At 47.0% G+C, this 25,712-nt stretch overlaps 2 protein-coding genes and 8 non-coding genes across 10 annotated transcripts; 5 read left to right on the forward strand and 5 right to left on the reverse strand.

Moving 5' to 3' along the window:
• Positions 1-640: 640 nt before the first annotated feature.
• trnam-cau (transfer RNA methionine (anticodon CAU)) lies at positions 641-713 on the forward strand. The gene has a single exon. It is a non-coding gene; the product is annotated as a tRNA-Met (tRNA).
• A 4,650-nt stretch (positions 714-5,363) lies between these two features.
• trnai-aau (transfer RNA isoleucine (anticodon AAU)) lies at positions 5,364-5,437 on the forward strand. The gene has a single exon. It is a non-coding gene; the product is annotated as a tRNA-Ile (tRNA).
• Positions 5,438-6,830: 1,393 nt separating this feature from the next.
• Positions 6,831-6,903, reverse strand: trnar-ccu (transfer RNA arginine (anticodon CCU)). The gene has a single exon. It is a non-coding gene; the product is annotated as a tRNA-Arg (tRNA).
• Positions 6,904-8,362: 1,459 nt separating this feature from the next.
• Positions 8,363-8,435, reverse strand: trnar-ccu (transfer RNA arginine (anticodon CCU)). The gene has a single exon. It is a non-coding gene; the product is annotated as a tRNA-Arg (tRNA).
• A 593-nt stretch (positions 8,436-9,028) lies between these two features.
• On the forward strand, positions 9,029-9,111 carry trnal-uag (transfer RNA leucine (anticodon UAG)). The gene has a single exon. It is a non-coding gene; the product is annotated as a tRNA-Leu (tRNA).
• A 1,792-nt stretch (positions 9,112-10,903) lies between these two features.
• trnai-aau (transfer RNA isoleucine (anticodon AAU)) lies at positions 10,904-10,977 on the reverse strand. Its single transcript has one exon. It is a non-coding gene; the product is annotated as a tRNA-Ile (tRNA).
• A 391-nt stretch (positions 10,978-11,368) lies between these two features.
• On the reverse strand, positions 11,369-17,220 carry LOC102685983 (G-protein coupled receptor 20-like). Its single transcript, XM_006643298.3, has 2 exons — positions 16,697-17,220; positions 11,369-15,737 (listed from the first exon to the last, which is right to left on the reverse strand). Exon 2 carries the CDS (start codon positions 15,420-15,422, stop codon positions 14,478-14,480), a length of 945 nt encoding a protein of 314 aa, XP_006643361.1. The 5' UTR covers positions 15,423-15,737; positions 16,697-17,220; the 3' UTR covers positions 11,369-14,477.
• Positions 12,048-12,129, forward strand: trnas-aga (transfer RNA serine (anticodon AGA)). Its single transcript has one exon. It is a non-coding gene; the product is annotated as a tRNA-Ser (tRNA).
• On the forward strand, positions 12,667-12,739 carry trnam-cau (transfer RNA methionine (anticodon CAU)). The gene has a single exon. It is a non-coding gene; the product is annotated as a tRNA-Met (tRNA).
• A 1,875-nt stretch (positions 17,221-19,095) lies between the features above and the next one.
• On the reverse strand, positions 19,096-25,276 carry LOC102686184 (G-protein coupled receptor 4-like). The gene is made up of 2 exons (XM_069188210.1): positions 25,029-25,276; positions 19,096-21,856 (listed from the first exon to the last, which is right to left on the reverse strand). Exon 2 carries the CDS (start codon positions 20,875-20,877, stop codon positions 19,870-19,872), a length of 1,008 nt encoding a protein of 335 aa, XP_069044311.1. The 5' UTR covers positions 20,878-21,856; positions 25,029-25,276; the 3' UTR covers positions 19,096-19,869.
• Between the last annotated feature and the right edge of the window lie 436 nt (positions 25,277-25,712).

Genomic DNA, 25,712 nt, shown 5'->3' on the forward strand with positions numbered 1-25,712 from the left:
CTGAGGCAGTGAAGCCATTTCAGCCAGAAGGACTTGTGCGAGGTGGGATCTCAAAGACGGACTCGCAACAGAATCAAGGAGAAACAGTATTGGTGAGATCACAAGGCGGATTCAATATCCAGCAGGGAGCATCGCCAGATCAGGGAAAAGACGCTTGAAATCCCTGATTTCAATATCGATAATGATAGGGATATTGATAGGGATAGGGATTTCAATATTCAAATCCCTTTATTCAGTAATAAATTTACTGTGACCCGAGATGGACCGGTCCAGGTCCGGTGCTGCAGTTGTCACCTTCTTGTTGCTTCATCTCCCATTCCTGTGGAATTACAGATTTTAATGAGATTGTGTGTGATTTTTTAAATGCAAGTAATGATCTACAGTGATTGATGATCCGATCCCGACACCCGAAGAAGGCTCCACAGCCGAAACGTTGTGTCTTTTCTTCTCTATTCAGCAGAAATAAATGTTAACTTGTTCCCATGATGCGTGATTATTGCTCCTTAAAACATCTTTAACTGTGAAAGTTCCCCCTGAGAGTTTTGGTCACTGATTTATTGTGACAGCAAATGGTCTGGATCTCACCGACTGATGGGAAATCACATTGTGTGAGTTCATACTGGAGGTTAGCTGTCATCCAGCCTTGTTAGCGCAGTAGGTAGCGCGTCAGTCTCATAATCTGAAGGTCGTGAGTTCGATCCTCACACGGGGCAGGGATCCATGCTCTTTTGGGCTGTTCCCAAATGTGGCGTGAGACGTTCACTCCCCCACGCGTGTTCTTCACTTCCACACCGAATACGAGATCAGTGGGCAAAAGACGTATAATATACGTCTATTAAACGTATAACTTAGACGTCTAAATGTGGTCTACAATTCGTCTAGAATGAAATTCTAATATACGTCTAAAGTTATACGTCGATTAAACGTCTATGTTTAGACGTTCATTATACATAAATGGTTGGAGTTCTATTATACGGATAAATTTAGAGGACTATTATACATATATGGTTGGAGTTCCGGATAACTTTAGAGGACTATTATACGGATAACTTTAGAGGACTATTATACGTATATGGTTAGAGATCTATTATACGTATAACTTTAGACGTCTATTATACGTATATGGTTAGAGGTCTATTATACGTATAACTTTAGACGTCTATTATACGTATATGGTTAGAGGTCTATTATACGGATAACTTTAGACGTCTATTATACGTATATGGTTAGAGGTCTATTATACGGATAACATTAGAGGTCTATTATACATCAAAGATAGATTTTATAGGTGTAGAAACAAGTAAACCAAGCCAATGATTAGGTTTAGAAATTTATTCTGAAAATACACATTCACACCTGAAACATACGTATTTCAAATTATACATTGTATACAATCAATCAACAATCAACATATGGGCAATAATCATAAAAAACACAACTAGCTTAAACTTCAGCTACAAATTCTGGTAACATGGCAATATACAGTATAGTAATGACAAACACAAAACTAATTACATTAACACACTAACTCAAAACCACATTTTGATTCAAATATACATTTTAAAATGTACAACTTCTATATTTCCAAGAAAAAAAATATTACAATGGAAGTTAAGACGATTTTTGTCCACTATTTGCAAACCCTGTCTAATTGTCCTGTTAGAACCAAAAACCTATTATTTTCAGAGTCCAGATCTCCTGGCCCCCTGCCTTGCATATGCATTCTTCAAGTAACACATTGCGTGCTCCTTTATTTCTTTTTCTGTTGATGTAGGGTGGGACTTCAGCACCGCAGCTAGGAGAAAATTATATAATATTACTTCCCAAATAAATGATGATTAATATCTTCTTTAGTATAATCTAAAAAATGAACGGTTTACTAAGCTCAAAGCTGAAATAAATGTATAAAATTTGGCTTGCATCATAGCAGTTGAGCAATAAAGTCTGTCCTAATTACCCAAAGTTTGAAAGTACAACATAGAATAAGAATAAGAGAAACGGCAAAACGATTGTGTCATCTTCCCCATTCACACTATTTTATGTGCCATTTTTTTGCTTATTCACGTACTATTTTAATCAAAATAATATTAAGAAAGATCTGTATGTATTCAGATAGTATTATTATTGTTCATACTTACTCGTCAAAAGAGGATTGCTGAGATATTTGCAGATATACTTCTACATTTGAAAAACGTGTCCAAAATGGTGACCAACGAATACTAGCAATGCATTGTGGTATATAACCGGAAAATATGCTGGGTTCGATATTTTCTCAACGTATGCGTTTATTAATGTTGTCGATATTATGGTTGAAATTTAACATTGATAATACATCGCGGCTATGTGCCCCCTGCTATGAGCTGATGTGCAATTTTAACGCATGCAGTTAGTAAGGATCGGTCACTGTTGTATGGTATTATATATAATGACATTATGGAATAGGATGGGGACAGGCCTGGCATCACGGGGGGAGGGGGGAATGTCGCCCCTTCAGTTTTGTGCAAAAAGATTTACCTAACTTAATTTGCGCCCTAAAAAAATAGTTGTACTTTGTCAATGGTCAGACAACACTAAATGACACGAACAGTCACTCAGTCTGTTTGATGGGCAAGAGGGCTATCCGTCCAGGAACTGCACATATCAGTGTCGTTATTGAGTGTCAACATTACGATCCTGTTTGCTCAGGTAGACCGATTCCTTGCAGTAGTTTATCATTATACTTAAAATCGTTATATAACTAGGACTAGTTATAGCAGTCTGTGCTTTCTGTTGGTTTTACAACATTTTTTTATTAACGATTCAGAACGTCCATGTAGCTGCAAAAATGAACGCTTATGGTACTTTTCGCTCAAGGCAATACAAACCGTGAGAGTGACGAAAAATGTGAAACTGAACTTCATCGCAAATACCAGATTGCTAGTCGTTATCTTCTATCATGAAGCACTAATCAATGGCATAGCTGCGAGATTTCATTTGGGTAGCTGCACCGTACAGCTCCGTTTCAACCGAAATATCACTCCCCCCTCAGAATTTCAGACGCCCCCCTACAGATTTTTCCCCGGGCACCGCGCACTGATGGGGGACGGGGTGTCCAGGAAATGGTATCAACTTTTGTCAAGAAAATAAAAATAGAAACTCTATAGGCACTCAAACATTTTACTGTTTTTTTTCAGGCAGGTGGCAAGACCCCCTCAGCAAAACCCTTGTATGCCAAGCTGTGGGCATTGATTCGTCGAATATACGTATATTTACGGCGAAATTACGTCTATACGTATATATACATCGCCTCGACGTATAATCAACGTCGAATTGCAACCGTAAAATCGACGACATGAATAAACGCATATATAACGTCGAAAACACATCTAACACAGTGCCTGAGGCTTTTTACTGTATGTATCGTGTGTGCCGCAACTAGGAGTATACGGCACTCTGCACAGTGCATGAAGTAAATTATTTTGGCAGTAATTAATTTATTATATTTACTATATGTATTATACACGTGTAAATTAATTACTGCCAAAATAATTTACTTCGTAATTTACAATAAAAAGCCTCAGGCACTGTGTTAGATGTGTTTTCGACGTTATATATGCGTTTATTCATGTCGTCGATTTTACGGTTGCAATTCGACGTTGATTATACGTCTAGGCGACGTATATATACGTATAGACGTAATTTCGCCGTAAATATACGTATATTCGACGAATCAATGCCCACTGGGATGTTTAGTCCGCGAAAAACACTTCGATTTCTCGCTATGATGCTCGGTGTCCACTCGCGCGTTTTAAAAATAATGATTCATGACGGCTCATGTTTGCTCATGCACGCGTGTTCTTGCCTACCTCGTGGAATACGTGACCTTTCCAAGGGAGAAAAGCACAGCGGCATCGCTCGATCGGAGTCTCCGGGCTGTTTTTGTCCTTGTGCGTTTAACACAGAAGCACGTCTGACAGCAACAGATCGCACAGCTCATTAAGACTGGCCACATGTGTGCAGTGTGTGCAGTAGTTTTTATTCTCGCGTTTTGTGTTTTCTTCGACAATTTGCTGGTAATTATCTGTATAAAGTCAAATCAGTCAGGATCTCGGACTTTAATAAACGAGCACATGGGTCTAACCCACTTTGCATCACACATAACAAGTGTGTTACCGTCAAAGAAGCAGACCTTAATTTAAGATCGCCACTCAGAGAGCGCGTCAGTTCTCACCACACAGAGCCGGTAGCGCAGCGCTGATTCACTGACCAAAGAATATCGCTAGGTGGCGCTCGTGGAGCGTTACATGTTGTTGAAACGATTGTCTTCATTTAATGTTTTCCTACTATTTATCATCTTTAAATCCACTTAATACGGAATAATAAGATGAAATGTTGTAACTATAAGGAATTGTTTGCAGCTGAAAATAATACGATATTTGCAATATTATCATACTGTGTATAACTGGAAGTGGAGGCTAAAAATGAGGAAAATACACAGCAGTATTTCACCTTCTTCATAAACATTTTTTTGCTTATAAAACCCAGCGCATCTGCGACTGATTTGAATGCCACTCTCTCGCCTTTTATAAAACAGTCATCTCTGTTTCTCAATTCAACTACCTAAAAGATCAGCCCAGAGAGGAAAATATCTCCTGACAATGAACAGATCTCTCGCTCAGTGGAAAATACGCGCTCCTCGTTAGTGTAGTTGTGTCTTTAAAAGTGACTCAACTGTCTGGTTTCATCAAGAGCGGAAACAACAGAAATAGGCTACAAACTGAAATTAATTCCTTCACCATTAATTAATGTATATTACTCAATAACAGTTTATGGGCGTCTTTACACATCCGAGAGCCGGTGAAAACACCATTTCCTCTCACCTGGCCCGTGCTCTGTCGGAAGGACTTCTTAACGCGTTTTAAAACTCAAAACCGAAGCTGAAATAATCGATTCCGAACGTGTTTGTAGCGTCTGTGGAGGAGCGGTAGAGGTACCACAGCTGAAAACACGTTTCTGAAGATAATCGAAATGAAACCCGTATAGACACCGGTTTACCTCGTGTCACAGTAAACTTCCTACTGAATAAAACCTGTAATTCAAAATACGTAAGGTTGTAGACATTTTGAACATTTCCATGTACATTTCGACTTCTTTCATTAGTGCTCTAAGGAGACATGAGAGAAGCTGTGTCACCAGTGGGATTCGCCAGCTGCTGTCACTCGTATTTAAACTCGGACCTGTGATCGTCCTGGTTACTGTGCGGTTCCTGGGACTGGGAGTGTGTTCCTCCCCCGCCCTGAATTAGACGCTGGTCCGTCTCAGGTCTGTGGAAAATGTCTACAGTCTCACTTGTACAGGGTCAGAGCTGGAAACACACCTCAGGAGGCCGGTTAGCTCAGTTGGTTAGAGCGTGGTGCTAATAGCGCCAAGGTCGCGGGTTCGATCCCCGTACGGGCCACTGTCTCACCTTTTATACACCAGACACCCCAGGCGAACTGAACCGACTGCTTCGGATCTGGACACAGACGGAGGCGGCAGGTCGTCAGTAGAGGCGTAGCTGCGGTGTGTTTTGTACACGGAATATTTAATAGTACACTTATTTAACAGTACCAAGCACTCAGATATTCTGTTTCCTAATTTAGTTCACCTGGAATGAAGGTGAATGAAGGCGCTGTTTTCCTCGTACGATTTCCTCGTAAGATTTGAGGCCGGGACCTCTCGCAACTCAATAGCAAACCCCATCCAACGAGCCAGAGAAGTCGTGAGGGCTCTGATTTCAAGTGTTTTTTTCACGAGTTTGTGAGAAGACTTGTGAGGGATTTAGTGTGGATGGGAGGGAGCTGATCTTGTATGCTGCGAGTGGGCTTAGCTCAAATGGTAGAGTGCTTGCTTAGCATACAAGAGGTAGCGGGATCGATGCCCACATCCTCCAGCTTTTGCGCTCTATGTACTAGAGAGGACAGACACTCTCGGGATGGAATGATGAAAGTGAGAGACACTTTTCCCCCCTCACCCACGACACGATCCACACTCAGACTGCTTGGTCATAACTCCCGCTTACAACTACACCTCTCTGATCTTCTCCCGAACTGACACGGGCTCGTTCCCGCATCATTTCCAACAAAAAGTCTCTCTGCGTGATTAATTTGCTCAGGGATACACGAGATGCGTTTATGTAGAGGTTGTGATACTTTTCACAAGTCGTGAAAGTCGTGTTTAGTGTACCATTTCATCTGATAGAGAATCCCTCTGTGTCACTCCTGAAACAAAGCTTTCCTCATGTTGCCGTGTCAGAGCACATCTGATCGACTGGTCTTCTCTCTTGCGGGGTGACGGGACTCTTCCTCAGAGAGACACTCCCCCCTGTGTCTGTTCTTCAACAAGAGCAGAAACAACAGAAACAGACTACAAACTGCAATGAACTACTTTCTGTTTTCCTAAACCGACTACTGTAACCCTTCTCTCGCTGGGGTATCTAAATCCACAGTGAACAAACTCCAATATGTCCAAAACTCAGCAGCCAGAATCCTGACCAGGTCTAGTGCAAGTGATCACATTACTCCTGTCCTGGAGTCCCTGCACAGGCTTCCTGTCCAATTCTGTGTGGACTTTAAAATCCTCATGCTCGCCTATAAGGCTGCATGGCTTGGCACCTCATATGAAGTGGATTAAGAACTCAAGTTCATAACAAGAGTCTACCAGGAGTGGGGATTGAATCCACACAGACATTTATTGTTGTGGTCATTCTGTAAAGCACTTTGAGTAGCCACCTTTATAGGCACTATGTCAAATAAAGTTCATTAACATACACAGTGAAGCTGTTCACTCATCACAGAGCTTTATAAACATGACACCCCAGATGGGACTCGAACCCACAATCCCTGGCTTAGGAGGCCAGTGCCATATCCATTAGGCCACTGGGGCTCACACTTCGGGACGCTGGACTAGAAATCTATTGCAGTCTCCCTGCGCAGCTTCGAATCCTGCCGACAATGAGTGTGTTTTTCCTCCTGGTAAATCCAAACAGCATCTCAATTAACATTTGCATTTCTATCAGACTGGGCTGCACGTCTGTCTTCTCATTTTATCTGAGAGGGAGTCTCTCTGTATTACAGTTCTCTTCATTCGTGATCCTGTGCTTGAACTTGACCGGTTGCTGATCATGTCGGCTGACAGCTCTCCTTCAAGGGAGAGCCGTGGGGACAGAGAGGCACCTCAGGAACGGCAATTTAAATCTCCATCTCCAGCTAAACCCCATTCCTCTCTTCCTTTCGGCGTCATCGCCGAAAGACTCAACCGGACAAGGGCTCCCCAGTACCTGGGCTGGGGACCCCACTCTGCTCCTGAGCCCAGTACCTCTTTGAAGGCCGGCAGGCAAGTATGGGCAACTCAGTCCTGCAACAGGAGACCTCCCTCCAGGACAGGCAGGCCCTTAAAACAAAGGAGGGGATGTCTGAGGGCCCTCTCCAGGTCACATCTGGCTTTCCTGTACAGCCCAGGGTCTCCAGAGTTGAAGACCACAGACCACTCCTTCAACTTGGCTTTTTTATATTATACAGTCACACGGAAATAATGTTCATATATATAATATTCATTTCGACATGAGCTGGAGCACACCCAGAACCCAGCTTTGTTAGTGCAGTAGGTAGTGCGTCAGTCTCATAATCGGAAGTCTGTGAGTTCGATCCTTACACGGGGCAGGGATTTCTGCTGTTTTGGGCTCTTCATAGGTGGGGCATGAGATGTTCACTCACACACACGTGTGTTCTCTTCCACGCCGAATACGAGATGTTTAATCCGCGATAAACACGGTTCGATCCCTCGCTATGATGCTCGGTGTCCACTCGCACGTTTTTAACATAATGATACATGAGAGCAGCAGATAAACTCAGAGTGCTGAAGGTGTCTCCACGACCGGGTCTTGTAAACCAGCAGTCAGCCCGTCAGCTGCAGCACCCAGCTATAACCTCACGACACTGGCACTGCTGTGCTCCCGAGGAGGGCTGGATATTTCTTCCAACAAATATAGAAGAAAAGACAGGCTCATCCGGAACTTGAACCCAGGACCTCTTGCACCCAAAGCGAGACTCATAACCCTAGACCAACAAGCCATGCAAAACTGCTTTTGTGAAACCTCTATTTTTCCTTTTGGTAAATCCACCTATAAGACTGCATGCCTTGGCACCTCATATGAAGTGGATTAAAAACTCAAGTTCAAAACAAGAGTCTACCAGGAGTGGGGATTGAACCCACGCAGACATTTATTGTTGTGGTCATTCTGTAAAGCGCTTTGAGTAGCCACCTTTAAAGGCGCTATATTAAAGAAAGTTCATTAACATACACAGTGAAGCTGTTTACTCGTCACAGAGCTCTTAAAAGAGAACACCCCAGATGGGACTCGAACCCACAGTCCCTGGCTTAGGAGGCCAGTGCCTTATCCATTAGGCCACTGGGGCTCACGTTGTTGCCTCTGACCGTGAGCAAGTCAGACTGTGGAGATTTTCCACAGACCTGAGACGGGCCAGCGTCTAATTCAGGGCGGGAGAGATACACACCCCGTGAGGAAAGCATCTGCAGCTGAGTTTTCCTGAGTCTTCATTTAATCTGTTTTCCTACTGTTTATCATTTTTAAATCCACTTAATATGGAATATTAAGATTAAATGTTGTAACTATAAGGAACAAGTAATAGGTTTATTCCATGCTGAAAAAAAGGACGAAAGAAAACACAATGTTTCGGCTGTGGAGCCTTCTTCAGGTGTGAATATATAAGGAATTGTTATATAGGAATTGTTTGCCTTATAGTTTGGAAACTATTAGGAATTGTTTGCAGCGGAAAATAATACAATATTTGCAATATTATCATATTGTGTATAGCCCGCAGTGGTGGCTACAAATGAGGAAAATACACAGCAGTTTTTCAGTATTTCACCTTCTTCATAAACAATTTTTTTTTGCTTATAAAACCCAGCGCATCTCCGACAGATGTGAATGCCGGAGTCTCGCTGTATTTATAATACCAGTTTGACACTCTAGGAACCTACATCAGTAGTCAGGATGGCCGAGCGGTCTAAGGCGCTGCGTTTAGGTCGCAGTCTCCCCTGGAGGCGTGGGTTCGAATCCCACTCCTGACAAGCACAGCTTTTCTTAATCTTTATAAATATATAGAAATACACCAACTTAATCACGAAGAGAGCGCATCTCGCGAGCTCAGCCCTGAGCACGAACTGCAGGATCTGTGATTCAGAACATTTCAGTTCATCTGATCAGTAAATTAATTAACACTTATAAATGATAGAGCTTCGTGAGGAGATCCTTCTGTCGATCAGGCGAACAGGTCGCTATTTCGGTCTCGCGTAGAGGCTACAGTTGTGTCAGCAGTGCGCTAAATGTAAGTGCATCTGTAGCGCTTCATCTCAGATTTTTTTCTTTAGCGCACCTTTACAAGCGCCAACACAACTTATTCTCTGAACCCCCAAACCTTCACTGGGATTAAAGACAAGCTTGTGCCCCGGTGCTCTTTTTAGATGGGCTTCTTTCCTGCACAGATTGCCGATTGTTTAACATTTCACCATGAACGGGGCTCAAACTCTTGTAATTACTCACCCGTAAGAAGAAACGTCATGTTATTGGACACGTATCTAAGTAATCAATTCATTACTTCAAGCTAACTTCACCGCGATCACTCGCCGTCAGTGTGGCGCTCAGGAGGATCCCCGTTTTTCACGCCGTAAACCGGGGTACGTTTCTCCGACGAGGCGTTGGTTTCATTTTTAACAAGCTGACTTCACTTACAATTAAACGTTTGTTTAAACTCATATCAGAAGAATAACGAATTCCGTTCATTTGCATTTTCCAACAATAACGTGCAAATAAGCAGGTGAAAACGCCGTTTGCTTTCACTGCGCTGTTATTGCGATTCCTGTCAGAAGCGCGTATGGACGCGTGTAACTTCTCTCCAGTGTGATGACAGTTCCTGAAGCAGGGAGAGAGATCTTATATACATTTCCTTTCCAAAGGGGCAGTCGGTCAATTTTAAAGTTTTTCCGAAAATCTGAGTTAGAATGTTTGTCTTATTTAATCCGTATTTCTTATAACAATCTCCTGCAAAAAGTATAGGGGTGAGTATCCCCGTCTGTCACGCGGGAGAATCTTTTCAGAAGTTCATCCGAAGACCAAACAATTCCGTTAATTTCTGCGATTTCTCCTCCAAAAAGAAAGATGAAGATGAACTAAACGTGGAAACCTAAAAGATCAAACCTGAGAGGAAATGTCTCCTGACAGTGAACAGATCTCTCGCTCAGCGGTAAATACGCGCTCCTCGTGAGTGTAGTTGTGTCTTTAAAAGTGACTCAACTGACTGGTTTCATCAAGAGTGGGTACAACGGAAATAGGCTACAAACTGAAATTAATTACTTCACCATTAATTAATTTATATTACTCACTAACAGTTTAGGAGCATCACACCATTTCCTCTCACTTGGCCGGTGCTCTGTCGAAAGGACTTCTTAACACGTTTTAAACCTCAACACCGAAGCTGAAATAATCGTTTCCGAGCGTGTTAGTAGCGTCTGTGGAGGAGCAGTAGCGGTACCACAGCTGGGAACACGTTCTGAAGATAATCGAAATGAAAGCCAAATCCTGAAATATCAGCCCCGAGAGGAAACGTCTCCTGACAGGAAACAGAGCTCCCGCTCCTCGTTAGTATAGGGGTGAGTATCCCCGCCTGTCACGCGGGAGACTCTTTTGAGAAGTTCATCCGAAAACGAAACAATTCCGTTAATTTCTGCGATTTCCACCAGTAAAGAGAAGTGGAAGTAATTCTGATTGATTCATAGGTCGTCTTTTCATCATGATGTGTATTTCTGCGTCGGTAGACTAGTAGTCTAATGTCACTAATAGTGGGCGTGTGAAACTGAGACTCACTGGCCCGTACGGGGATCGAACCCGCGACCTTGGCGTTATTAGCACCACGCTCTAACCAACTGAGCTAACCGGCCCCGAGAGAGCCATAAGCCGCATTGCTTGATCGGAGTCTCCGGGCTGTTTTTGTCCTTGTGCGTTTAACAGAAGCACGTCTGACAGAAATCAGATCACACAGCTCATTTAAAACTGGCCACATGTGTGCAGTATTTCTCGCGTTTTGTGTTTTCTTCATTAATTTGCTGCTAACTATCGGTATAAAGTTAAATCAGTCGGATCTCTGACTTTTATAAACGAGCACTTGGGTCTAACACTCTTTGCATGAGAAGACTGTCAAAGAAGCAGACCTTAATTTAAGATCGAATATTAGAGTAGGTGTCCGAACTGTAGAGTTTTTATAATTATAGAAGGTCAAACAGATGACTGTAACACAACACTATAAATCAAAACAGAAAACAGTATCACAGCATTGTGTCAATGACACTGCACTGAATACAGTAACACAACACTGAATCAGTAACAGCACTGTGAGAATTTTACTGTACTGAACCAGTAACACAAAACTGTGAGTATTACACTGTTCTGAATACAGTAACAAAACACTGTGTCAATAACACTGTACGGAATACAGTAACACAACATTATGACAATAACACTGGACTGAACCAGTCACACAACAGTGTAACACAGCACCGAAAGACCCTAGTAAAGTCTGCGATTCGGATATGAGAAGCTTTCAAATCATCTCTCGGTGGAAATACTCCAATGTCACTGTTTAAGGTTTCATCCGAGAATAAAATATTCACGTCTTAGTAAAATTCAGCTTTTTAAAATAGCTTTAAAACTCATAATATTTTATGTAAAAACAACATTTCAGTGGGCTTCTTTAGACTCATACAGGATGTTCTCTAGGTACGAGGTTGTGAGATAAAGCTCTTATTTCAACACCACATTTCACTGATGAGGAGGCGTTTAGCTGCGGTGTGTTTTGTACACGGAATATTTAATAGTACACTTATTTAACAGTACCAAGCACTCAGATATTCTCAGAGATAGAAATAGCAAATTAATCACGCAGAGAGACTTTGGGTTGGAAATGATGCGGGAACGAACCCGTGTCAGTTCGGGAGAAGGAGAAAACGAGCGTGTAGTCGTGGCCGAGTGGTTAAGGCGATGGACTAGAAATCCATTGGGGTCTCCCCGCGCAGGTTCGAATCCTGCCGACTACGGGTGTCTTTTTCCTTTTGGTGAATCCAAATAACATGTCAATTAACATTTGCATTTCTATCAGACTGGGCTGCACGTCTGTTGTATCATTTTATTTGAGAGGGAGTTTTTATTATGTGATAATACGAAGACATATCAAACTCACTTCTTATCTGCTGTGTATCTGAAACGAGTAGACTAGAGGAGTAGGGAACTTTATTGCCATATGTACATGTACATTGGAATTCTTATTCTCACTGATCTCCCTGGACAACAACAGACACAACCACACAATGGAGACAGTACATTACAAACAATAAATAACAACAGGAGCCATCAATATGTTGTGGGACAATAAGTGTGTAGTAGTAGTGAGAAAAACAAATAGTAGACCATGAGAAAGAGCAGAGTGTGGACATGCATTGAGTCTGAGGCCCTGCAGTTAGCTGTTGAGGACGCGCACTGCAGTGGGATAGATCCGAAATGACAGATTGGGATTTATTGACAGTGGATGGTGTGGCTCTGACAGTGAGTTCATACTGGAGCTTAGCTGCCATCCAGCCTCATTAGCGCAGTAGGTAGCGCGTCAGTCTCATAATCTGAAGGTCGTGAGTTCGATCCTCACACGGGGCAGGGGGTGGTGTTGTTTTGGGCCCATCACAGATGGGGCGTGAGACGTTCACTCACACACACACGTGTTCTTCACTTCCACGCCGAATACGAGATAAACACAGTTCGATCCCTCGCTATGACGCTCATGTTCACTCACACATTTTTAAAATAATAAACTCCGAGTGGTGAAGGTGTCTCCACCACCGGATCTTGTAAACCAGCAGTCAGCCCGTCAGCTACAGCACTTGGCTATAACCTCACGACACTGGCTCTGCTGTGCTACCGAAGAGGGCTGGTTTACTAAGTTCCTGTGGTGGCGACACCTTAACCACTCAGAGTTCATTATTTTAAAAATATGTCATCCTATAATAACAGAAAAAAAGACAGGCTCATCTGGGATTTGAACCTGGGCCCTCTTGCACCCAAAGCAAGAATCATACCCCTAGATCGGTATAGAGAGATAGAAATCCCAAAACTGAGCATGAAGAGAGCGGGTTGGAGTGGAAATTACGTGGGAACAAGCCCGTGTTAGTTCGGGGGAAGTAGAGAATTCGTGTGTAGTTGTGGCCGAGTGGTTAAGGTGGTGGACTAGAATTCTATTTAAGTCTCCTAAACAGAGAAGCACCTCAGTAATGTCTTTGAGGAGAAACAAGGCGCCACACAGAACGGCTCAAAATTAGGAAAATACACAGCAGTGTTCCACCTCCTTCATGAACATTTTTTGCTTATCAAACCCAGCGCATCTCCGACAGATCTGAATGCCGGAGTCTCGCTGTATTTCTAACACCAGTGTGACACTTGAGGAACGTACTGGGGTCGCGGTGGCTGATGTGACCGGCTGGGGGGTGATGTCAGCAGTCAGGGTGGCCGAGCGGTCTAAGGTACTGCGTTCAGGTCGTAGTCTCCCCTGGAGGTGTGGGTTCGAATCCAGCTTTTCTTTATCGGTATAAAAATGCAGAAATATAATAAATATATCAGAGATATTTTCTCATCTTTTCTCCGTAGAGCACCAGTGAAGGAAGCACTAAGAACTACACACCGAAAATGCTTCTACTGCATCTCGCGAGCTCCGCCCTGAGCACGAACTGCAGGAGCTGTGAATCAGAACATTTCAATTCATCTGATCAGTAAATTAATATGCAGGACCCGTTAATATAGGGTTGTTACCTTGTCTCTCCTGTTCGCACAGTATATAACCGAACGTCCCTCGCAATTTGAAAGAGACCGGATAAGGACACGGAGCTACTAACGCGGTTCTCATTGCAATGAGTCCTGAGAAAAGCGAGTCCGGCATCTTGAAGACCCGTGACCCTGAAGTGAAAATCTTTATACTAGAACTGTGTGGCACGTAGACTCCGTAGGGCCAGGGTGACCGAGTGGTTAAAGTGTTGGGTTTAAAATCCGTTGGACAAGGGTCTGCGTGGGTTCAAACCCTGTTCCTAGTAAGCTGTTATACCTCATGAAATCAGAACATCTCTCTTTTTGTATACCTCTTCTTATGACAAAAAGTTAAACCAAACTCAAAGAATAAGAGAAACTCACACTGAACAGAGCCTAGTTTAAAATCTGGATTTAAGTAAGAATCTATGTTCATGACTCTATAAACCCTCCTTCTCCTCCTTCTACAATCAGGATGGCCAAGTGGTTAAGGTGTTAGCCTTAAACCCCAATGAGTGAAAGGCTGTGTGGGTTTAAACCCCACACCTGGTCAATTGTTAGGAACAGAGCACTGCACCTGTTTTTGGACCTATTTGTAGACTCAGACACTCGAAACAACACAAGAGAGTGTCCGCTCAGTCTCGCCATCTTCCGGCCCAGTGTCCAGGGGCTCCCCGCTGGCTGCTCGACCTGTCGGCCTCCCACAGCAAGAGGGGCAGCCCAGCCGGCTGCTGACGTCCTTCCTCACCAAGATGTACAGGACTGGGTCCAGCAGGGGGTTCAGGCCCACCAGCTCGCCCGTGACCCTGTAGAAGAGCTGAGCCGGGCGGCTGTCGCCCTTGGCCCACAGGAGCCACCTCGCCAGGTAGCGTGGGAGGAAGAGCACGGCGTACCCCCCCAGCACGAGGCCCAGCGTCTGCAGGACCCTCCTCCTCTCCCTGGCTGAGACGACGCCAGCGCCGGGGCCAGACAGGGCCCTCCCGGTGGCAGCGCAGGAGGACACCAGCAGGGGGAAGGGCAGGAAGTAGGGGATGAGCAGGAACAGCAGCTCCGCCCCCTCAGAAACGGTGACCACAAGGTGGCCGAGGACGTACAGACCGCCCACCGCCAGGGTGAAGGCCCACACGGCCAGCGACACCAGCCCCGTGCGCCAGAGCCCGCGGTGGCTCCGGTACCACAGAGGGCGGCCCACCACCAGGTACCTCTCCAGCGCGATGCACACCATGAACCAAATGCTGCCGCACAGCCCGAAGAAATGGATCATCTTACTGGCGGCGTACGCCCTCTGCAACTGGAGCCCGGGACAGGGGCTGAGGCGTCTGGCGATGAGGACGGGCTTCACCGCCAGCTGCAGGAGGTCGGAGACGAGCAGGTTGATGACGTAGACGGGGACCGCCATGCCAGACTTCACCAGGCGACACAGGCCGTAAATGGCCAGGCAGTTGACTGGCAGCCCGACGCAGAAGACGAACAAGTTTGTGACAGTTCTGAAGATCACAATTGGCTGGAAGATTGTTTGATTGTCAGCAGAGCTTGAGCAGTTCATGGTGTCTTTGTCAATAGGGGACTGAGAAGTCTGTCCTGTCCTTGTCAATGGGGACTGAGGTGCGTGTCCTGTCCTTGTCAATGGAGACTGAGCTCTGTGTCCTGTCCTTATCAATGGAGAATGAGCTGTGTGTCCCGTCCTTGTCAATGAAGATTGAGCTGTGTGTCCTGTACTTGGCAATAAGGACTGAGCTGTGTGTCCTGTCCTTGACAACGGGGGACTGAGATGTGTGTACTCCAGAGGAGGCAGACTCTCAGCACTGTTTCAAAGGGTCCTGGTACCGCAGTCCACAGTAATCAAGGAGATGCAGGATATCTGTTCATCCAAATAGAAGGAGAAAAGTTGGAGAAAATAGAATATGGATCTTTTGTAGTACATATACATAGAGTTTTACACACAGTCGTGTTTCCTTTTTATACTTCACATTCAGAAGCTCAAGGAAATTATAAAAGCAATGCCATCAGTCCTAGACAAATGTATGTAAAGGAGTGATATCATCTGAGCTGATGGACGGTGGATCTTGTTCTCCCACTTGTACAAAAAAGAGCAATTGCATCACAATATTCTGCAAGGAGTAAGACAGAAGACTCTCCATCTCAGAGAATCACCCCAGCGAGGTTGTCACAGCAGAATCACATTCAGAGTTTCTCACTTACTACCACAGGCGATCAGCTTGTGATATGAAAGAAAAAACATGAAGTTAATACGCTATGTGTGATGCGATCTCAGGGAGCTAATAGTAACCTGAGAGTATGTAACCAAGAGGCTTTACACCCACAAATTTTCAGAAAGTACAGTTTCTACAGTTCTTATTGCTACTGAATCACAGGTCTCCAGCACAAGGTTCTTTCTCAGAAGGACTTTCCTCCGATTTCTCCCCGTCCTTGTGCTGCTTCAGTCTGCTGTCGGCTGCTTCACAGAAAGCATTGCTCAGGACCCTCTTACTCCCTTTCCCAGAGCTCCAGTCCTCTTGGTACACTGAATCCAGGAAGTATTGGAGGTCTCTCAGTAACTGCAGAAGTGGGGCCTGCATTGGACCGGCTGAGCCCGTGACGGGCGAATGAGTTAGCGAAGAGTTCAGGTGGGGAGCAGACCCGAAGATAGTCACCCTCCCTGTGACACCATGACATGGGCCAGGTGGGCTGTTTCCTAACCGCGGCAGCGAGATCAGCTAAGGAGCACACGCCTCTGCTGGTCAACCAGGCCCCTGCCCTGGATCTGCTTCTTCAAACGCGGGACAGAAAGACACAGATGATAGGAGACTATCGTCCTACCTGGAGGAGCTGTGAAGAAGATAGCCCAAGAAGGCTTTTCTTCGAGAGGCGTCCCAGGAGAGGCCCGAAGTTCGGTGTCTCTCACTGCCGGTCGGAGCAGCAGGGCAGACACTCTCTGTCCTCTCTTGCGTCAGCGCCTGTTTCCCCTCAGAGCAAGTTCTGGTTTCTCATTAAGACTCTCCTTGCAGCGTGTGTGTGTTTGTGTGTGTCTGTGCTGCTCATGCGCCTGACTCCTGTGCAGAGCTGCTCCACAGCAACTTTCTGATGCGTTCATCGTGCACTCTGGCAGATTTTGATTCTCCCAAGAACTGAGGCCAGACAGCACCACACAGACGTCTAGATTCGGTGTTATTAGCCACAAATCCTCATGGGGTTTATGGAGTTTATGATGGACGTTCGGGAGGGATGACAACAGCCAAGTTCAATCAGACTCGGCTGTCAGTAATTCTTAATTACTCCCGTCATAATTTTCTCACCTAAAACATTACAAGCACTATATTTAACCCACTTCTCTTCCTTATATACATCTTTGCATCCCTCCTCCTCCCCCATCTCCACTCCTGCTGCTGTCCCCTGGTCAACCCTCACTCTGAATGGGGGGTCTCCTAGCCCCCTCATCCTCTGGCCAGGAGGTCAGCCCTCAGCCAAGAGGGTTCAGCCGAAGTTTGACCAAAACACTCCATCGTTCTTTCTGGGTGTTGTTATTGCTAGTGAACTTCAGGTTTGTATGAATGGAGGGGAAACATATGCTGGAAGCATTCTTTTCCTGGCCCATCGGAAACGAACGAGCTGATATATTTCAAAGTCGAATGAGAACGGCTTCTGGAAGCAGGGGGATGAGGTAGTGTGTTGAGGAAGTGCATTAGGGACGGACCTGGTGTTTCAGTCTATTGAAAAAACTCGGAGGTGCAATGCTGTTATACCTTCCCCGTGATGATTTTTACATCATCAGGTCCAACCACCAGCTAATACCGAGAAGATTTTTATATACCAAACATTCCTATAATCACACCCATGTAACACTTGTTATGACTAACTAGCTAGACCTAGAAGCAAATAGTAACTATAAGATTACGCCACTGGTGGGGAACAGGCATCAGTAAAGGCTGAAGCCACACAGGACTTTCATCTGTTATCCAATTAACTAATATTCACCCGATGTGTCTCTTTACAGTGACTGGAGGCCTTTTCTGACCTCTAGTGGCAGGCCATTGTAATATGTTTTTACTGTCCTTGCCTACAGCAATGATGTGGAGACCTGTGTCTCCCTGCCTTCTGTTCTGAAGGTGATGTTCTTCACGTGAGTCTGCCAAAATGTCTCACTCCCTGTCCCTGCCGGGGACACAACCACACTTTCTTAGACCATGAGAGAACAAATGGCGAAGGACATGGCGGGCACGAGAAATCATCTGCAATAAAAATGTAGATTCCTTCGCATTTGAACTTTCTACCATGAATATGACTGAGCAGCCCATCACGTGACTGTGCAAACGCCAGACAGGGAAGATAAAGATTTTTGACTTGGATTGAGCCTCTGCTCATGTTTTAATTTCGCTGATCACAAAGTGTCCCTGGCTGTCCTGAGGTGGACACTGACCCTGCTGTGGACAGGAGTGGCTCTCTGTGGACATGTGAACACAGGGACATGTCGCCTCTCTCTGCCTCGTCTGCCCCTCCTGTCCTGTCTATGTGTCTCCTTGGTCAGCTCAAACTCCACTCTCTAATATTTTGAAATATTGAACACGGCTACATATCTTCATATTTCATGAATGTCAGCTCTAGTTTTTAGCTTGAGCCTGTCGTGAGAGCAAAGCGTTTAACAACAAAACCAAAGAGCATGACAGGAAAGAGGAAGTGAGCATTCTTTGCAGGAAACAAGCTTTCTGCACTTGTACAAATCAAAGAGGAAGCTGTTTGTTTGCAGATTTAGCTTTTATCTGCGAGGCCGATCTAGACACACAGAGCCAACATTGTCTGATATGGCACCAAGACTGAAAGCCCACCTGATATAATGGCCAAAGAACTCACAGTGTGACAACACAGCTAGCAAGAACTAAACTAGCAACTGTGTCCCAGTGTGTGCTGAGCTCAGGACAGACTGACAGCACACAGGACTGTCCTCGATCACGTGTTTGTACTGATATAAGAGCTGGGAGAGCCCAGCAGTGTGTCTGTCCTGCAGGAGAGTCCCAGCGCTGTGTCCCTGTGTGTACTGAGCTCAATAAAGGCTGAATCTACACCAGGCAATCTCCTAGTCCTCTGTTAAAGAATTTCTCGCAACAATAAGAACCAAAAACAGGAAACAGGGTTGATTAAAGCTTGATTGAAGACTCTGAAAGTCATTAATTGAAAAATTCATTTATTATTAAATTTATTAATTTTTTATTTGTTTAGCAGACCCTTTATTCATGGCAATACATTACAATACAACGTTGCCTAAGAAGAGTTAAAAGAAGCATAACAGAAGAAAAGTTACAAGCTATTAAACTATTAAAAAGGCTCAACTACACAGGCTATTAGAGTAACTAAATGTCTTTATGGTACGAGAACTGCACTGCACTGTAAAATGGCACAAGTGAAGTAAGAGAACTATTGTCTGCAAAATGTCACTTCAATTCTGCAGCTGAATTCTGAAAGAATTCACAGTCAGTGGACAGTGAAAATAATGAAGGAACCCTGAGCTGTGAGAGAAATGTGAGAGGGGGGAGGTGTCCCTGGGGAAGAAGGATACTGGTGATCGAGCTCGGAGTGCAACAGGATTTCACTCTCCCTAAGAGACTCACGCCAACAGGAAGTCTTGGGAACCCCCCCCAAAACAAAACAAAACAAAAAGCAAAGCAGAAATGTTTCTCGCAACAAACGATTCTCGCCCTTTTGAACATCGGCCTTCAAACCCGGCGTATCAGCCCCAATCCCCCTGAGCAGGAAGAGCACTCTGCTCCTGCGTCACCGGTCTTTGACACACCGGCGCAACGGTCGTGAGACTCGCCGGCACTTTCCCGGCATGGAAGGGCGCCCCGTACCCCGTGCCCCCAGAATCCCACTGGTGCTCCCGGGATCCTGCGGACCGCCCGCCCCATGGGTTGGGAATGGGGCTGGGTGCATGCCCGTGCCCCTCTCCCGTAAAGACCAGCGGGGGGGGGCGCTTGCCCACAATCCCCTGGCGTCCTCCGTCAGATGCGGGATATGGCGATGGATGGGGCGGGCACCCCCGTCTCCGCCGCCGCCGCCGCCTCCTCGCCAGGCTCGACCACAGGCCTCCCCCAGAGGCTCACGAGTCTGATCACCCGCTGCCGCCAGTGCGACGAGCCCAGCGTCCCTCGCACCTTGGTCCGCAGCAGGAAGTACAGGACCGGGTCCACCACGGGGTTCAGCGTGATCAGCAGCGATGCCACGGTCAGGCACACCGCGAACACGTTGGCGTTCTCCGGCGTGTACAGGGTCTTGAGGACGCCGCTGAAGAACAGGAAGTGGAACAGAAGATAGGGGAGGAAGAGCACGATGTAGGTGGTCAGGACCAGGGTCAGCACGTGCAGGATCTTCCTCTTCTCCACATCCGGGACAGCGATGGCCCTGGCAATCGCCCTCCTGGTGGAGATGTAGGAGAAGACGAGAAGGAACAAGGAAACGGCCAGGATGACTATCCACAGGATGTGCCCAGTTAGGTAGATGGCGTACACCTCCGTGTAGGAGATGATGATGGTGCAGAAGATGCACAGCGCCCAGACAACAAGAGAGACCAGCACGGTGATCCGGATGCTGCGGTGAAGACGGTACCACAGAGGGTGGACGATGACCAGGTACCGCTCCAGGGCGATGCACACCATGAAGCCGATGTTGCCCGACACGCCCAGGAAAAAGATCGACAGCAGAACGCGGACGAAAACGTCGGTGTAGAGGTGAAAGTCGAACTTGACGTAAATGTTGCTGGCCAGGTTGGAGGGCAGCTGCAGGAGGTCGGAGATGAGCAGGTTGATGATGTAGACGGGGATGACGTGGTCGGACTTGATCAGGTGGTAGAGGCCGTAGATGGCCAGGCAGTTGGCCGGCAGGCTGATGCAGATGACCACGTAGCCCATGATGACGCGCAGGCTGGTGAGGGAGTGCGCAAACAAGATGAAATCACTGCTGTCAATGTTGTTAATGATTTCTGTGTAGTTCAAGATCGGTGAGGTGTTCATGGTGTCCGTGACAAAGGGGCTTAAGATATCTGTCCTGTCCTTCTGAATAAAAGACTGAGCTGTGTGTCCTGTCCTTGTCAATGGAGACTGAGGTGTGTGTCCTGTCCTTGTCAATGGGAAATTAGCTGCGTGTCCTGTCCTTGTCAATGGAGACTGAGCTGTCTGTCATGTCCTTGTCAATAGAGACTGAACTGTGTGTCCTGTCCTTGTCAATGGAGACTGAGATGTGTGTCCTGTCCTAGTTAGTGGGGGACTGAGCTGTATGTTCTGTCCTTGTCAATGGAGACTGAGGTGTGTGTCCTGTCCTTGTCAATGGGAACTGAGCTGTGTGTCCGGTCCTTGTCAATGGAGACTGAGCTGTGTGTCCTGTCCTTGTCAATAGAAACTGAACTGTGTGTCCTATCCTTGTCAATGGAGACTGAGCTGTGTGTCCTGTCCTCGTTAGTGGGGGACTGACCTCTGTGTCCTGTCCTTGTCAATGAAGATTGAGCTGTGTGTCCTGTCTTTTTGTCAATGGAGACTGAGCTGTGTGTCCTGTCCTTGTCAATAGAAACTGAACTGTGTGTCCTATCCTTGTCAATGGAGACTGAGCTGTGTGTCCTGTCCTCGTTAGTGGGGGACTGACCTCTGTGTCCTGTCCTTGTCAATGAAGATTGAGCTGTGTGTCCTGTCTTTTTGTCAATGGAGACTGAGCTGTGTGTCCTGTCCTTGTCAATGGAGACTGAGCTGTGTGTCCTGTCCTTTTCAGTGGGGATCTTTGCCTGGTGTCCAGCAGTCCAGAGCTTCTTCTGCTCCGGGGTTCTCCAGGTGAGTCCACCAGGCGTCTCTCTCCCTGCCCCTCACAGAGCCTCTGGAGGGAGGAGCTGTGCTGCAGGGGGGGGCAGTGTATCTCCAGAGAGGACAGACTCTCAGAGGGAGCTGACAGGGGTCCCAGTCCAGCTGTGCACAACAATCAGGAAACCACTGTGCTTCCAATCACCTAAAGGCAAGAAAAGAGATGGGAAACGGCTGTGGCGGTTCAGTGATACAGAAGGAGAAACGAGAGTTGTGGAGAGACAATGATCATAATGTGTCAGCAGGTGAGCTGCAGATGAGACACAGGGAACTGATCTACATACACAGGGCAGGAGCTCCTCATCAAAGCAAAAACAAAATTCAGAGCTGTATAGAAATGTCTCAGTTCCTACACAAAAGTAGAAAATGTTTCTCATCCAGAAACTTATTCAACAAGGAAAACAAATTTCAGTGACAGTAATTTGTCAATGTTGTGTGATGATCATGTTCCTGTGTGTAGTCACTGTGTGCTGCTGGTGTTGTGTGATGATGGTGTCCCTGTGTGTGGTCACTGTGTGCTGCTGGTGTTGTGTGATGAGCGTGTCCCTGTGTGTGGTCACTGTGTGCTGCTGGTTTTGTGTGATGATGGTGTCCCTGTGTGTAGTCACTGTGTGCTGCTGGTGTTGTGTGATGATGGTGTCCCTGTGTGTGGTCACTGTGTGCTGCTGGTGTTGTGTGATGATGGTGTCCCTGTGTGTAGTCACTGTGTGCTGCTGGTGTTGTGTGATGATGGTGTCCCTGTGTGTAGTCACTGTGTGCTGCTGGTGTTGTGTGATGATGGTGTCCCTGTGTGTGGTCACTGTGTGCTGCTGGTGTTGTGTGATGAGCGTGTCCCTGTGTGTGGTCACTGTGCTGCTGGTGTTGTGTGATGATGGTGTCCCTGTGTGTAGTCACTGTGTGCTGCTGGTGTTGTGTGATGATGGTGTCCCTGTGTGTAGTCACTGTGTGCTGCTGGTGTTGTGTGATGATGGTGTCCCTGTGTGTAGTCACTGTGTGCTGCTGGTGTTGTGTGATGATCGTGTTCCTGTGTGTGGTCACTGTGTGCTGCTGGTGTTGTGTGATGATGGTGTCCCTGTGTGTGGTCACTGTGTGCTGCTGGTGTTGTGTGATGATGGTGTCCCTGTGTGTAGTCACTGTGTGCTGCTGGTGTTGTGTGATGATGGTGTCCCTGTGTGTAGTCACTGTGTGCTGCTGGTGTTGTGTGATGATGGTGTCCCTGTGTGTAGTCACTGTGTGCTGCTGGTGTTGTGTGATGATCGTGTCCCTGTGTGTAGTCACTGTGTGCTGCTGGTGTTGTGTGATGATCGTGTCCCTGTGTGTAGTCACTGTGTGCTGCTGGTGTTATCCGATGCCTATGTTCCTGTCTGTAGTCACTGTGTGTTGTTTGTGTTGTACACACAGGGAGGCGCGCACTTCGACACCCTGCAGTGTTACACAAGAAGGAGCCCCTATGTTCCCAGAGCTGCTCTGTGTCCCTGGAGCGCTGACAGCTCAGAAGCAGCCCCCACACGGGCTCCGGCCCCTATGTCTCTTGTCACGCCAGGGCTTGACAGTGTAAACAATCCGGTTTTCCCACAGCCGACAGCAGAGCCAGGCCCATGGTCCCCTTTACACAGCCTGCGCCCCCACAAAAGAGCCCCCGCCCCCCGATTTCACCCCCCTCTTTGCCCGGAGAGGGCCGGGATGGAAAGATCCAGGTGAAAACCACCACTCTGTCCCGGGCACGAGTGGCCAAGGCCTCACCGGCGCCCCCTGGTGGTTTCTGTGTGCTAAGACCGCCCCCCCCCCCTCCCCAGCTGTGTCAGCAGAAGAGAGACCAGGGCTTCGTGCCAGAGTGTTTACATTCCGACACCTGACTTTCCTTCCGGGCTGATCAACATCTCAGATGTGTGCTGCGGGGGAGGCTGACAGTGACACAGAGGTTTCAGGAGCTCAGGATTGGCGAATCCAGATAAATCCAGTAAAGACATGCGCTTGTCCTTTCACCCAGCAGTGATGGATGTAAAAATATTGAGCTCGTCTTCACCTTACCTGAAATGAATGGGCCAACAGTGTGTGTGTGTCTTGTGATGGGCTGGTGTCCTGTCCAGGGTGTGTGTGTGAGTGTGTCCTGTGATGGGCTGCTGTCCTGTCCAGGGTGTGTGTGTGAGTGTGTCCTGTGATGGGCTGGTGTCCTGTCCAGGGTGTGTGTGTCCTGTGATGGGCTGGTGTCCTGTCCAGGGTGTGTGTGTGTGTGTGTCCTGTGATGGGCTGCTGTCCTGTCCAGGGTGTGTGTGTGAGTGTGTCCTGTGATGGGCTGGTGTCCTGTCCAGGGTGTACCCTGCCTTGCACCCGTTGCTTGTTGGGACAGACTCTTGAGCCCCTGTATGTCTTAAAGCAGTTTAAAAAGGATGGATCAGAGGACTAAGTGACCTCCGTGAGGTCCTGATCATTTCTCCATTTTTTCTAGAAGGTGCGCTGTTCATGGAGACTCGTTACGACCGTTAAATCCCGAGAGTCCGGCGACGTGCTCGGAGCAGGGATTAAGGATTTTCACTCTGAAAGAAACGCCAAAATAATGAAGGCTTACAGTCAAGAGACAACAATTTACCCTACTGTGTGAGGAAAGTTTGTCGCTCCTGAGAGAAAACAGAAGCGTCTGGAAAAGACATTTTTTTCTCCAACAAAGACGACTCAGATCTGACTCTGAGAGTGTTGCCATGGGATCTCTCTTCTTTTTCCCCAAGAAACTCCGGTTCTATTAAAGATTCAGAATAGTCCCTTCACCCGGGAAAGCCGTTTAATTTCGACCTAAAAATACACAACGACACACCCCGGTTCAGAACGACACTTGTCCTCAGCCAATAACTTTGTTTTATCGACTAAGAAAAAAAACTTTCCTGTGCCAAGACTCTATCGCGACGGACGTCTAATCTGACGGGAAATGGGGAAAACGGCAGAATACCACGATATAATGAAAGATAAAATATATAAATAACTGTCCGGTCTCATCCTCCCGCCCGACCTCATCGGGACGCGTTCGGGTTAACTCGGGCGTCTCGGCACCCGACTGTCTCCCGTCCCTATCTAAATCACTATAAAAACCGCAAAGACGCGCTCACTCGGACCCCTGTCCCCGCAGACACCCCGCAAGCTGGAAGATACAGAACTGTTGTCGCCAGTCTGGTCCTTTCCTTGAGCAAGTTTCTCTCTCCGCGCCTGTAGTACACCCGAAACGGAAACGGAGTTAATGTCAGAGATTTGCCGTCGTGTTTCTAATGAACTTCAGCCGCCAAAACGACGAAGTGAGACCCCGCCGACGGGATACGAGCTCCTACCTGAGCGCCGTTATCGTCTTTTCTGACGAGCGCCGCGACCTGAGGGCTTGAGATGCGCCCCGGGGGGTTGAAAACGCCCCCCGTGTGAACCGGCTGACGGCCGCGACCACCCGGGGACAAATACCGGGAGACACGAAATGGACACCGAAGCAGCCGGCCGGCGAAGCTAGGACTTTGGTGTTTTACGGGCACACCCCGCGGCAGGAAAGGAAAGGTGTGCGTTTCTCCGAGCGGGGAGTTTCTGACCGACCTGGAAAGCGCGCTGGTCCCCGCGGAGAAGCGCGTCTCCGCGTTGACACCTGGTGCGGGGGCGGGCTGTTTACGTTCAACACTCAAACGAGTTAAACCACTGGACACTGGAGAAGATGCGCCTTCAGCTTTATTTCGGCTACACGGCCACGGGAGATCCGGTCGCATTTGTCTCTCACGCACTCATGGAGCACGGAGCCCTTCCCGCTGAGCTCCGGGCCGTCACCTAACAGACAGACGACTTGACGTTTGGCAATTTAAGAAAAAACAACAACAAACTCAAGTCGGTGTCCCGATTGAGAGATAACAGCCTCGGACACGAGCTGGGTGGCAGGAGGCGTGAAGGTCACGCGACCAAATACCCCCGGGGTCGGCAGGGCGGCGCGTGCCCGAGCTGAAAGGGCCCCCAGCAAAGGGAGAGATGCCCTCGACTCC

The sequence above is a fragment of the Lepisosteus oculatus genome, chromosome 4 (genome assembly GCF_040954835.1).
Source record: "Lepisosteus oculatus isolate fLepOcu1 chromosome 4, fLepOcu1.hap2, whole genome shotgun sequence".
In the NCBI taxonomy this organism is placed as follows: domain Eukaryota; kingdom Metazoa; phylum Chordata; class Actinopteri; order Semionotiformes; family Lepisosteidae; genus Lepisosteus; species Lepisosteus oculatus.